Source organism: Cherax quadricarinatus, chromosome 55 (assembly GCF_038502225.1).
Source record: "Cherax quadricarinatus isolate ZL_2023a chromosome 55, ASM3850222v1, whole genome shotgun sequence".
NCBI classification, from domain to species: Eukaryota; Metazoa; Arthropoda; class Malacostraca; order Decapoda; family Parastacidae; genus Cherax; species Cherax quadricarinatus.
The window spans coordinates 25,726,088-25,738,463 of record NC_091346.1 but is presented as its reverse complement, the minus strand read 5'-3'; the positions used below and the strand labels follow the sequence as shown (position 1 = coordinate 25,738,463).

General features: G+C 41.8%; 1 protein-coding gene across 2 annotated transcripts in view; it reads right to left on the bottom strand.

Moving 5' to 3' along the window:
- The window catches only part of LOC128698956 (uncharacterized), a 302,463-nt gene that overhangs the window by 47,607 nt on the left and 242,480 nt on the right, over positions 1-12,376 (bottom strand). Inside the window, exon 2 of one of the 2 annotated variants that reach the window (XM_053791410.2) lies at positions 5,414-7,214. The exons of the other annotated variant lie outside the window; for it this stretch is intronic. Coding sequence (XP_053647385.1) covers positions 7,098-7,214 — 117 coding nt within the window. The 3' untranslated portion in view covers positions 5,414-7,097. Of the gene's footprint in view, positions 1-5,413; positions 7,215-12,376 lie in introns of those variants that run through there. 2 annotated transcript variants of the gene reach the window in all.

Sequence of the window (12,376 nt, the reverse complement as noted above, 5' to 3'; positions counted from 1 at the left end):
CAGACAAAGTGATCTAGACAGTTTAGTCTTGAAAAAACGTCTGCACTTGTTCCGTTAATTATTCTGGTATCTTCTGGCAGCAGGTTGAAGAGTGTAATAGTGTTGGTAACATTACCGAACAGTCCTGGACCACGGATGTTGACATAGGGTTCGCGTATAGTGCCCACGGCGTTACTGCTTTTCACTATAATACTAATACTAATAATACGCTCGCTGAGTACGCTGAGGTCAGTGGTCACCTGCGGTCATACCTGTCCTAAGCTCTGGGAGTTAGCGTGGTGTGTTACCAAGCACCATGGCTTGTTGTAGTGTTTTAGAATCTCAGGTTAAAGTGTTGAAGAAGGAGGTTCTACTTCTTCAGGAGGAAAATAGGAGACTGAAGCTTCACCTAGATGAGTTTAGGAGTGAGTGTGAGAAGGGTTTAGCTGGTAAAGAGGAAATGGTCACTAGCAGTGATAGTGGCAGCCGCTTTAGGTGGCAAGTGGTTCACAGTTCAGGAAGAAGGAAGATAAGGAGGGTTAACAGAGAAGATGTGAAGGTGGGAAATCGATTCTTTGTTCTCCAGGACGAGTGCACTTCAGTGGTCATTGAGGTTGAAGGTACCACTGATTCCCCTGCTAATCAAGGTAAGAATATTTTAATAGTAGGTGATTCTCAGGTAAAATATATGGACCGTGCTTTTTGTAACAGAGACAGAAAGGTCAGACAGAGAGTGTGCCTTCCAGGAGCTGGTGTTGGTGACATAGTCATCAGGTTGGATAATATTATGTCAGGTAATGGGAACAAGCCCATTATCTGTCTTAGTGCTGGGGGTAATGGCATTGGGAAGGGCAGGAGACAGGAGCTGCTGGATAAGTGCAGGTCAGCCATAGAAGTAGTTAGGTCTAAGGGAGGGATCCCAGTCATATGTAGCATCTTGCTAAGAAAGGGAGTGGGCAATGAATGGATGTCTAGGGCAACTGGTACAAATTGCTGGCTAGACAGGTACTGCAAGGAACTTGCAAACCCATTCATTGATAACTGGGACCTATTCTTTGGCAAACGTGATATGTATGCAAGGGATGGGGTTCATCTCTCTGGGGAAGGAATGGTTGCATTAGCCAATTCGATTGAGAGGGTAATTGATGACTCATCTAGGAATTTAAACTGATAGATTATAGAGGTATGGGTGTTTGTGGGAAACAATCCGGCTGCAGTATTAGGGTTAAAAACAGTAGTTATTATCGGGATACCTCAGGGATATGTTTAAAAGACAATATTCAAATAAAGTTGCTAGTAAAGGCAAATCAATTGATCAACAAAGAGAGATAGTAGAGGGCAACGAGTGACTAGCTCCCTTAAGGCTTATTATACAAATAGTAGGAGTTTAAGAAATAAGTTAGATGAGCTAAGATTACTTGCAAGTGTAGGTAATATAGATATTATTGGTATAACAGAGACCTGGTTCAACCTGAAAGATAGAGAAATGCCTTCTGAATGTAACATACAGGGTTATAAACTGTTCCACACTGATAGGGTCAACAGGAAGGGTAGTGGAGTGGCGATGTATGTCAGAGAAAATTTAAATTGTTGTCTTAGACATGATATAAGATTAGAAACATCGAACACAGAATCTGTTTGGCTACAGTTTCTCGAGGGTCGTGACAAATTAATTTTGGGTGTGATTTATAGGCCCCCAAACCTTGATAGGGAGTGCAGTAAGCTGTTATGGGACGAAATTCATAAGGCATCTAGATATGAAAATGTTGTGATAATGGGAGATTTTAACTTCAGACAAATTGATTGGAACAATATGACAGGAAATCTTCAGTCTAGTGACGTTCTTGATACGGTTCAGGATTGCTTTTTAAAACAGTTTGTGACAGAACCAACTAGAGGAAACAATCTGCTTGGTTTGGTTCTTGCCAACAAAGATTCACTAATTAATAATCTTGAGGTTAATGATGAGCTTGGGGAAAGTGATCACAAATCATTTAGTTTCAATATATCATGGATTTACCCAGATAACTGCAATCAAATCTGTGTCCCAGATTTTCGCTTGGCCGACTTCATGGGACTGAAAAATTACCTGGATGGGCTAAATTGGGATGTCCTGACTATGGGTCAGGTAGTTGATCTTGGTTGCCAATATGACGTTTTTCAGAGCATAGTTCTAGCTGCCTAGACAACTTTTGTTCCGAGTAGGGAAATTAGATCTAACAAAAATTATCTCAAATGGATGAACAATAGATTAAAACATCTCATTGGTCAAAAGAGAGGCATATATAGGCATATCAAAAGAGGGGATGGGCAGTTACGAAATCAATATATTCAGTTAAAGATAGAAATAAAGAAAGGAATAAGAAAAGCAAAAAGGGATTATAAAGCTAAGGTCGCAAGGGATTCAAAGACTAACCCAAAAGGGTTCTTTCAGGTATACAGAAGTAAGATTAGGGACAAGATAGGCCCACTTAAGAGTAACTCTGGTCAGATCACTGACAGTGATAGGGATATGTGTGAAATTCTCAATACCTACTTCCTCTCAGTTTTCACCCAGGAAAATACTAGCGATATTCCTGAAATAACAGATTATGTAGAACAGGACGATAATAAACTATGCACGATTGCAGTAACCAGTGACATGGTCCTCAGACAAACAGAGAAACTAAAACCTAACGAATCCCCAGGCTCTGATGAGCTGTTTGCAAGGTGTTAAAGGAATGTAAAGAGAAACTTAGCATACCTTTGGCTAATCTTTTTAACATATCACTACAAACTGGCATACTGATGAAATTAAGACACATGTGCAACATCTGGGTATCTTTATTGTAGACGTTTCGCTTTATCAATACAAATTCTAGGACATAACTTGAAGACAGTAGAACTATATACAGAAGATGAGGTAATCAGTCCCTCAACCTAGGAGTAGGTGCGAAGAGCACCATAGTCGTGGAGATTCTGAAGCAGAAGAAAGGAGCCTGGCGCTTATATAGTAACGTCAGGCGTAGCAGACGAGGGCATAGTCACTGGTAGGCGGAATTCCCCAGTGGAAGTAGGTCCTTCCCAAAGAGATGTCGGTATTATATACCATTCTTACACAACTTGTCAGACACTGCAACATCATGGAATCTTGATTCTGAGGACATGTACATAACCTTCACGGCTACGACAACTACTACTACAACTAACCCATCTCTTTGGGAAGGACCTACTTCCACTGGGGAATTCCGCCTACCAGTGACTATGCCCTCGTCTGCTACACCTGACGTTACTATATAAGCGCCAGGCTCCTTTCTTCTGCTTCAGAATCTCCACGACTATGGTGCTCTTCGCACCTACTCCTAGGTTGAGGGACTGATTACCTCATCTTCTGTATATAGTTCTACTGTCTTCAAGTTATGTCCTAGAATTTGTATTGATAAAGCCACTGGATGGCGAAACGTCTACAATAAAGATACCCAGATGTTGCACATGTGTCTTAATTTCATCTTGTCGGTATTATATACCATTCTTACCAAACTGGCATACTGCCTGATAAGTGGAAAATGGCAAATGTAATACCTGTATACAATTCAGGTGGCAGGTCCTTGGCTTCGAATTATAGACCAATAAGCTTTACCTCCATAGTGGGAAAATTTATGGAATCAATAAATGCCGAAGAATTCGTAGCCATCTTGACAGGCACAGATTGATTAATGAATCTCAACACGGTTTTACAAAGGGGCGTTCCTGTCTTACGAATTTACTAACTTTTTTCACTAAGGTGTTTGAGGAGGTAGATCATGGTAATGAATATGGTATTGTGTATATGCACTTCAGTAAGGCTTTCGATAGAGTTCCACATCAGAGGCTATTGAGGAAACTTAAGGATCACAGAATAGGAGGATAAATTTTTTCCTGGGTAGAGGCATGACTGACAAATAGGCAGCAGAGAGTTTGCATAAATGGGGAGAAATCAGAATGGGGGCACGTCACAAGCGGTGTTCCACAGGGGTCAGTGTTGGGCCCGTTGTTGTTCACAATGCAATGGTCGGAGAAGTGGCAGATGCAGTTTAATGTAGACAAATGTAATACCTAAGTGTTGGACAGGAAAATAGCCATGCGACATATAAACTAAATAATGTAGATCTTAATACTACTGATTGCGAAAAGGATTTAGGAGTTCTGGGTAGCAGTAATCTAAAACCAAGACAACAGTGCATTAGTGTTTGCAATAAAGCTAACAGAATTCTTGGCTTCATATCTAGAAGTATAAATAATAGAAGTCCTCAGGTTGTTCTTCAACTCTATATATCCTTGGTTAGGCCTCATTTAGACTATGCTGCTCAGTTTTGGTCACCGTATTACAGAATGGCTATAAATGCTCTGGAAAACGTACAGAGGATGACAAAGATGATCCCATGTATCAGAAACCTTCCCTATGAGGATAGACTGAGGGCCCTGAATCTGCACTCTCTCGAAAGGCGTAGAATTAGGGGGGATATGATCGAGGTGTATAAATGGAAAACAGGAATAAATAAAGGGGATGTAAATAGCTGAAAATTTCCAGCCAAGACAGGACTCGCAGCAATGGTTTCAAGTTGGAAAAATTCAGATTCAGAAAGGATATAGGAAAGCACTGGTTTGGTAATAGAGTTGTGGATGAGTGGAACAAACTCCCGAGTACAGTTATTCAGGCTAAAACGTTGTGTAGTTTTAAAAATAGGTTAGATAAATACATGGGTGGGTGTGAGTTGGACCTGACTAGCTTATGCTGCTGGGTCTGGTGCCGTCCTCCTTCCTTGAGTGGAGGTGTCCAGACTGGGTGGGTCACTGAGCTAATCCGGGGGGGAGGGGAAAGGAACCTGCTCCGCATGGGTCAGTAGGCCTGTTGCAGTGTTCCTTCTTTCTTATGTTCTTATGTTCTTAATAATAATAATAATAATAATATTATTATTATTATTATTATTATTATTATTATTATTATTATTATTATCCTAACATAAACGTGTAGAGGTCGTAAAGCGACCGTGGAGTGCGGGTTAATGAGGTATGACCCAAGGGAATGAAGTACAGCTCCAATTACTTAATCAAGAGCTTTACGTGAGCGTCATAACTCTTCCTGGAGAAGTGTAAGATAGTTTGTTAGAGTCAACTCTTATTTATCATACTAGAGATATTAAGACTGTCATACTTTCCTTATTGATTATCACCCTCAGTGTGAGATAAACATAGAGAGATAGATAGGTAGACAGATAGATAGACAGATAGATAGAGAGAGAGAGAGAGAGAGAGAGAGAGAGACAGACAGACAGACAGACAAAAAGAAAGAGAGAACGCGGTTATATCTGCATTACTTTTAATATATATATATATATATATATATATATATATATATATATATATATATATATATATATATATATATATATATATATATATATATATAATCTGGTAGTAGTAATTGATGGAACGATACCAAAAATCCCTTTATGGATACTGATGCTCAAGCCGTTACTGATAACATCAAAATTTAGGCAATACCTTCTGATACTGGAGGTTAGCCACACCTCTGCCTTCCACTATGGTGTGTCCTCCAGGGTTTACTTAGGTTATATCGGCCTCCGTTAACAAAAACTTAACAAGTTATGAAACACCACAACGCCAGTAAATTAAATATAAGATGAAGGCGATGAAGAGTTCTGAGGAGCGAACATAGAAGGACTTGCGGCGCCTAGATCAAGTTTCCACGTTAGATAATCACTGTTTTGAGGCTCGTTAAGTCATCCGTTTGACTGTCTTAGTAACAGTGATATATCGACTGTTATTAAGGGGGCTGACTGCCACAAGAGAAGTACAAGGTATACTGTGTCACACTCTCTGACAGTGTATAACAAGCTGGTGTCAAGTACAAGATACTGTACCAAGCTTGGTGTCAAGTACAAGATATTGTACCAAGCTTGGTGTCAAGTACAAGATATTGTACCAAGCTTGGTGTCAAGTACAAGATATTGTACCAAGCTTGGTGTCAAGTACAAGATATTGTACCAAGCTTGGTGTCAAGTACAAGATATTGTACCAAGCTTGGTGTCAAGTACAAGATATTGTACCAAGCTTGATGTCACGTACAAGATATTGTACCAAGCTTGGTGTCAAGTACAAGATATTGTACCAAGCTTGGTGTCAAGTACAAGATATTGTACCAAGCTTGGTGTCAAGTACAAGATATTGTACCAAGCTTGGTGTCAAGTACAAGATATTGTACCAAGCTTGGTGTCAAGTACAAGATATTGTACCAAGCTTGATGTCACGTACAAGATATTGTACCAAGCTTGGTGTCAAGTACAAGATATTGTACCAAGCTTGGTGTCAAGTACAAGATATTGTACCAAGCTTGGTGTCAAGTACAACATATTGTACCAAGCTTGGTGTCAAGTACAAGATATTGTACTACAGCTGATCATTATTAATATTGTTTTAACGGGGGAGCGGTAAATCCGTAGGAGCCACACATCACTGTACTAAAGTCGGATCTGCTCCACATGACCCTCAAGGGCTCTTGAGCCAATGAATTGGGGTGAATCTGATTGCCATCCCATGTCCCTTGCTCTGTATGGCCCCTAAGAGTTTAGCGCTACCCTCATAAATAATAATAATAAAAATAATAATAATAATAATAAATAATAATAGTTAAAGGTTTCATTGTCTGACTGACTATTTGTCTGATTGTCATTAGATTTCCTGTCATTTATTTATCTCTCTTACAATCACACACATTGTTGACATTATGTAAAATTTACAGAATGTTAAGTTTATATTATGTTAAGTTTATATTATGTTAAGTTTATATCAGGATTTAGATAATTTGGTGAAGTTTTGGGAACACAGACGAACAATTCTGGAAAATCAGAGACAGTAACTATTGTTAGATAAAATATTATTATGTATCTGCTTTTATTTCTCTCTCTCTCTCTCTCTCTCTCTCTCTCTCTCTCTCTCTCTCTCTCTCTCTCTCTCTCTCTCTCTCTCTCTCTCTCTCTCTCTCTCTCTCTCTCTCCTGGCTGTCTGCTGAGTAGGTTGACAGCAGACAGCGTAGGACTTGTGGTGGTGTGCAGCAGAAGTAGACAGTAGCAGACTAGCTACAGGGCGACGCAGATCCTGCAGAGCAGACAGCAGAGGTCACAGTGGCAGCAGGAGCAGTCACACACCATACACCACAGTATAGAGGCTCCGTCACACAGCTTGTCACAACAGTTCTGCAACAACCAAGACAGCAAACAACCTTGTTAAATGTGTTTGTGAGGTAATACTTTATTATTATTATTATTATTATTATTATTATTATTATTATTATTATTATTATTAGTAATAGTAGTAGTAGTAGTAGTAGTAGTAATAGTAGTTGTAAAAATAGTAGCAGAAGTAGTATTAGAAGTAGAAGCAGCAGCTTCAGTAGTAGTAGTAATAGTAGTAGTAGTAGAATTAGTAGCAGCAGCAATAGTAATAGTAGGAATAGTTGTAATAGTATTAGAAGTACAAGCAACAGTAGTAGTAGCAAGAGCAGCACTGACGTGAGTATGTGTATGTACACTATCTTATTGATGTGTGTGTATTATAGCTTGTATGACGGTGTATATATACGAACTCACACGTTCACTCACGTTCACTCACGTTCACTCACGTTCTAATAAAAATTCTCCACATCAAACGTAATCACAGAAACATCAATGAGAGGTAATCACAGGGAGCTTCAGGCACTATGCTTACAATATACAAGGTCAAAGGTCAAGGTTCAGAAGGTCACCTAATACCAACTCTGCCTTGATAGCGGAGACAAGAGGGGCCTTGAAATTCACCCTCAGGCCGTAATAACAAGATCAAGGTAATCAATACTACTGATGTTAATTCTCTCTCTTTCTCTCTCTCTCTCTCTCTCTCTCTCTCTCTTGATCCAGGGAGTTAGAGATACTCTCCTCTTCCTCTTATTAAACCTGATCATCTCTCGTTATCCAGGCTGCTTTTGATCCTTGCGGATTTAGCGCTTTCTGATCATTAACTTACTGATCATTACTTTTGAAGCATTTGTGTAATAGATTGTGTGTGTGTGTGTGTGTGTGTGTGTGTGTGTGTGTGTGTGTGTGTGTGTGTGTGTGTGTGTGTGTGTGTGTGTGTGTGTGTGTGTGTGTGTGTGTGTGTGTGTGTTGATAGGTACATACAGAATAGATTGTGGGTTGACAGTGTGTTACAGATAAATACAAAAGGATCCTCCCCCTACGAGTGAGGGTTTGGCGCTTCCCTTTTATCAATTCTGGTCAACTCGGTCTTGGTACGATCTTTACCCTGACTCTGGGGAAGGGCTCTTGATTCAAGGCCCTGGACTTGTCCTCCGTTTCCTAGGATCCAGCCCGAATACCACCCATTACCCAGGCGCAATATATGGCCCATACAGGCTTAGAGCTTCCTTCTGATTGAAGGAAGGAATGATACATCGTCAGGTGTACACAGCGCCTGACTCAGTTGAAAATAAACAATCGTTGGTCGTCAGGTGTACACTGCGCCTGACTCGGTTGAAAATAAACAATCGTAGGTCGTCAGGTGTACACTGCGCCTGACTCGGTTGAAAATAAACAATCGTTGGTCGTCAGGTGTACACAGCGCCTGACTCGGTTGAAAATAAACAATCGTAGGTCGTCAGGTGTACACTGCGCCTGACTCGGTTGAAAATAAACAATCGTAGGTCGTCAGGTGTACACTGCGCCTGACTCGGTTGAAAACATTCTAGTGTGGATGTGGAGGCGAGGTGTTCTCACCTCTGCTCATGAACAAATAAACAAAAACAAACAGCTTTATTTCTACAAATAGTTTAGAAAACCGACAAGTTGATAAATAAGAGACTTTTGCAACATTTCGCCATCTGGCAGTTTCCAGAATAACGATATCCAAATGTTGCCTAAGTGTCTCGCTAGTCGACATTATTTCTATAAAATGGTATATTGTGCGGTATGGTAAGTGACAGATATATAACCCTTTGTTATGCAGGGCATTTTGGGCAGGAAATATTGATAAAAGGCTTTAACTGGGAGAAGATAATAAGACCAAAACGTAGAAGAAGAAACCAAACACAGAATAAATGCACAATTAATTTTACAGACTAGTTGAAATTGTGAGAGACACAATAATAATGAAACAAAACCTTTGAGTTGTTCCTGGCTCAATCTGATGCCTTAACCAACAACAGCGTTCTTTATTTCATGGAATAACTTCTCCTTATGAATCTCTACCCTGAAAGACACGTTGTCCCAGTGAAGGCCAGTTCTGTATACTGTCGTCAGGTCCAGTCCAGTGTATGACGGTGTGGCAACGTTAACAAGGTCTGACCAGCAGGATAGAAAATAAATATATGCAATTAAATCGGCCCGACATGATCGGATTTCAGTGTGACTTTTAAGCTGTCTTATTGATGAAAATAAGATACCAGATATATTAAACAAATTTCCTAAATTTTCTAACAATAGATAAGTCAACTGTAGATACAAATCTATATGTACTCCTGTAAACAATTGAGGAGCCTAGTTCCTAGGCCTTTTGTGTATCCATATGTTCTTGCGGTACCGTCCACCATTACCTTAGATACTAGAGTGAGAAAGTTAAGTTGGGACAGCAGTGCACGCTAAATGGAAGGTTACCTGTAGCTGATTCTGGGGAGCACCGCCCCCGCGACTCGGTCCCAGACCAAACCTGTAAACGTATGCCAGCAATATTTGTTGTTCCACGGTGGCCACCCAAACACTAGCCACACATGAGGTTGCTTAACTTCTCTGCTGGTCGTGGAAGAAGTTTCTGTGGTGGTGAGGGTTGCAAACTTGCAGCACTCCAAGCGAGTCCCTCAAAGTAAGACCCTCCAAGCGAGGACCTCAAAGTAAGACCCTCCAAGCGAGGCCCTCAAAGTAAGACCCTCCAAGCGAGGACCTCAAAGTAAGACCCTCCAAGCGAGGCCCTCAAAGTAAGACCCTCCAAGCGAGGACCTCAAAGTAAGACCCTCCAAGCGAGGATCTCAAAGTGAGAACCTCCAGGTGAGGTCCTTGAAGTGAGACACTCAGCATGATCTTCTCTAACATCTGGATGTGTATCATGGAGGGGAACGTCAAGTACTTAAGCGCTTAGTTTCTAGTAGTCAACCTACTGGCTTGTGGTTGCAAAGGGTTGAGTCACAGCTCTTGGCCTCATTTCTTTACTGATGGTGATTGGATTTACCGTATTTTCCGGCATATAAGGCGCACGAGCATATGAGACATATAAGACGATGTTACCAAGCAGTTGTAACGTAACGTTAGTAAACAACTGCTAAAGTGTAACACAAAGCCTAGTTTTGACCCTGACCTTGTCTCAGTACCAGTTACCAGTAACCAGTTACCAGCAGATGACTCACTACCAACCATCTGTGTGAATCACTGACTGTTATTCACGTTGCTGCTGACCATAGCATGTTTTTGAACATAAGAACATAAGAAAGGAGGAACACTGCAGGAGGCCTGCTGGCCCCTGCTGCCGTTCACCCGCTAGGCACTGGTGGGTCAGTCTGAGATAGGGAGCAGAGAGAGACAGGTCGGCTGATGGTGTTTCCCATACTTTCCGTTATAATTATACGTACTAACCAGCTTACGTGAGTATTTTTACCCCATCCACGTTATCGAACCCACATGACACTTGAGCATATAAGGCGCAGGCTGAGTTTCCAAGATTTTTGTGGTGAAAAAAGCGCGCCTTATACGCCGGTAAATACGGTATTTCCTCCCTGCCTCGAGGACCCTATCACTTCCTGAAGCTGTGGGTTCAGGTAAGTACAGACCCTTGGGGGGCCCCACTGAAAGGGATTATTTAATTTTATGTCTGTTCGGAATTTCATTCTCAACAAAATCCATAACCCATTGTAGTGACTTGCCTTGAATTCCTCCTGGGTTTATTGTTGCTAGATTAGTCTTGTGTGTGTGCGTGTGTGTGTGTGTGTGTGTATGTATGTGTGTGTGTGTGTATGTGTGTGTGTGTGTATGTGTGTGTATATGTGTGTGTGTGTGTGTGTGTGTGTGTGTGTGTGTGTGTGTGTGTGTGTGTGTGTGTGTGTGTGTATGTACTCACCTAGTTGTACTCACCTAGTTGAGGTTGCGGGGGTCGAGTCCGAGCTCCTGGCCCCGCCTCTTCACTGATCGCTACTAGGTCACTCTCCCTGAGCCGTGAGCTTTATCATACCTCTGCTTAAAGCTATGTATGGATCCTGCCTCCACTACATCGCTTCCCAAACTATTCCACTTACTGACTACTCTGTGGCTGAAGAAATACTTCCTAACTTCCCTGTGATTCATCTGTGTCTTCAACTTCCAACTGTGTCCCCTTGTTACTGTGTCCAATCTCTGGAACATCCTGTCTTTGTCCACCTTGTCAATTCCTCTCAATATTTTGTATGTCGTTATCATGTCCCCCCTATCTCTCCTGTCCTCCAGTGTCGTCAGGTTGATTTCCCTTAACCTCTCCTCGTAGGACATACCTCTTAGCTCTGGGACTAGTCTTGTTGCAAACCTTTGCACTTTCTCTAGTTTCTTCACGTGCTTGGCTAGGTGTGGGTTCCAAACTGGTGCCGCATACTCCAATATGGGCCTAACGTACACGGTGTACAGGGTCCTGAATGATTCCTTATTAAGATGTCGGAATGCTGTTCTGAGGTTTGCTAGGCGCCCATATGCTGCAGCAGTTATTTGGTTGAAGTGCGCTTCAGAAGATGTGCCTGGTGTTATACTCACCCCAAGATCTTTTTTCTTGAGTGAGGTTTGTAGTCTCTGGCCCCCTAGACTGTACTCCGTCTGCGGTCTTCTTTGCCCTTCCCCAATCTTCCTGACTTTGCACTTGGTGGGATTGAACTCAAGGAGCCAATTGCTGGACCAGGTCTGCAGCCTGTCCAGATCCCTTTGTAGTTCTGCCTGGTCTTCGATCGAGTGAATTCTTCTCATCAACTTCACGTCATCTGCAAACAGGGACACCTCAGAGTCTATTCCTTCCGTCATGTCGTTCACAAATACCAGAAACAGCACTGGTCCTAGGACTGACCCCTGTGGGACCCCGCTGGTCACAGGTGCCCACTCTGACACCTCGCCACGTACCATGACTCGCTGCTGTCTTCCTAACAAGTATTCCCTGATCCATTGTAGTGCCTTCCCTGTTATCCCTGCTTGGTCCTCCAGTTTTTGCACCAATCTCTTGTGTGGAACTGTGTCAAACGCCTTCTTGCAGTCCAAGAATATGCAATCCACCCACCCCTCTCTCTCTTGTCTTACTGCTGTCACCATGTCATAGAACTCCAGTAGGTTTGCGACACAGGATTTCCCGTCCCTGAAACCATGTTGGCTGCTGTTGATGAGATCATTCC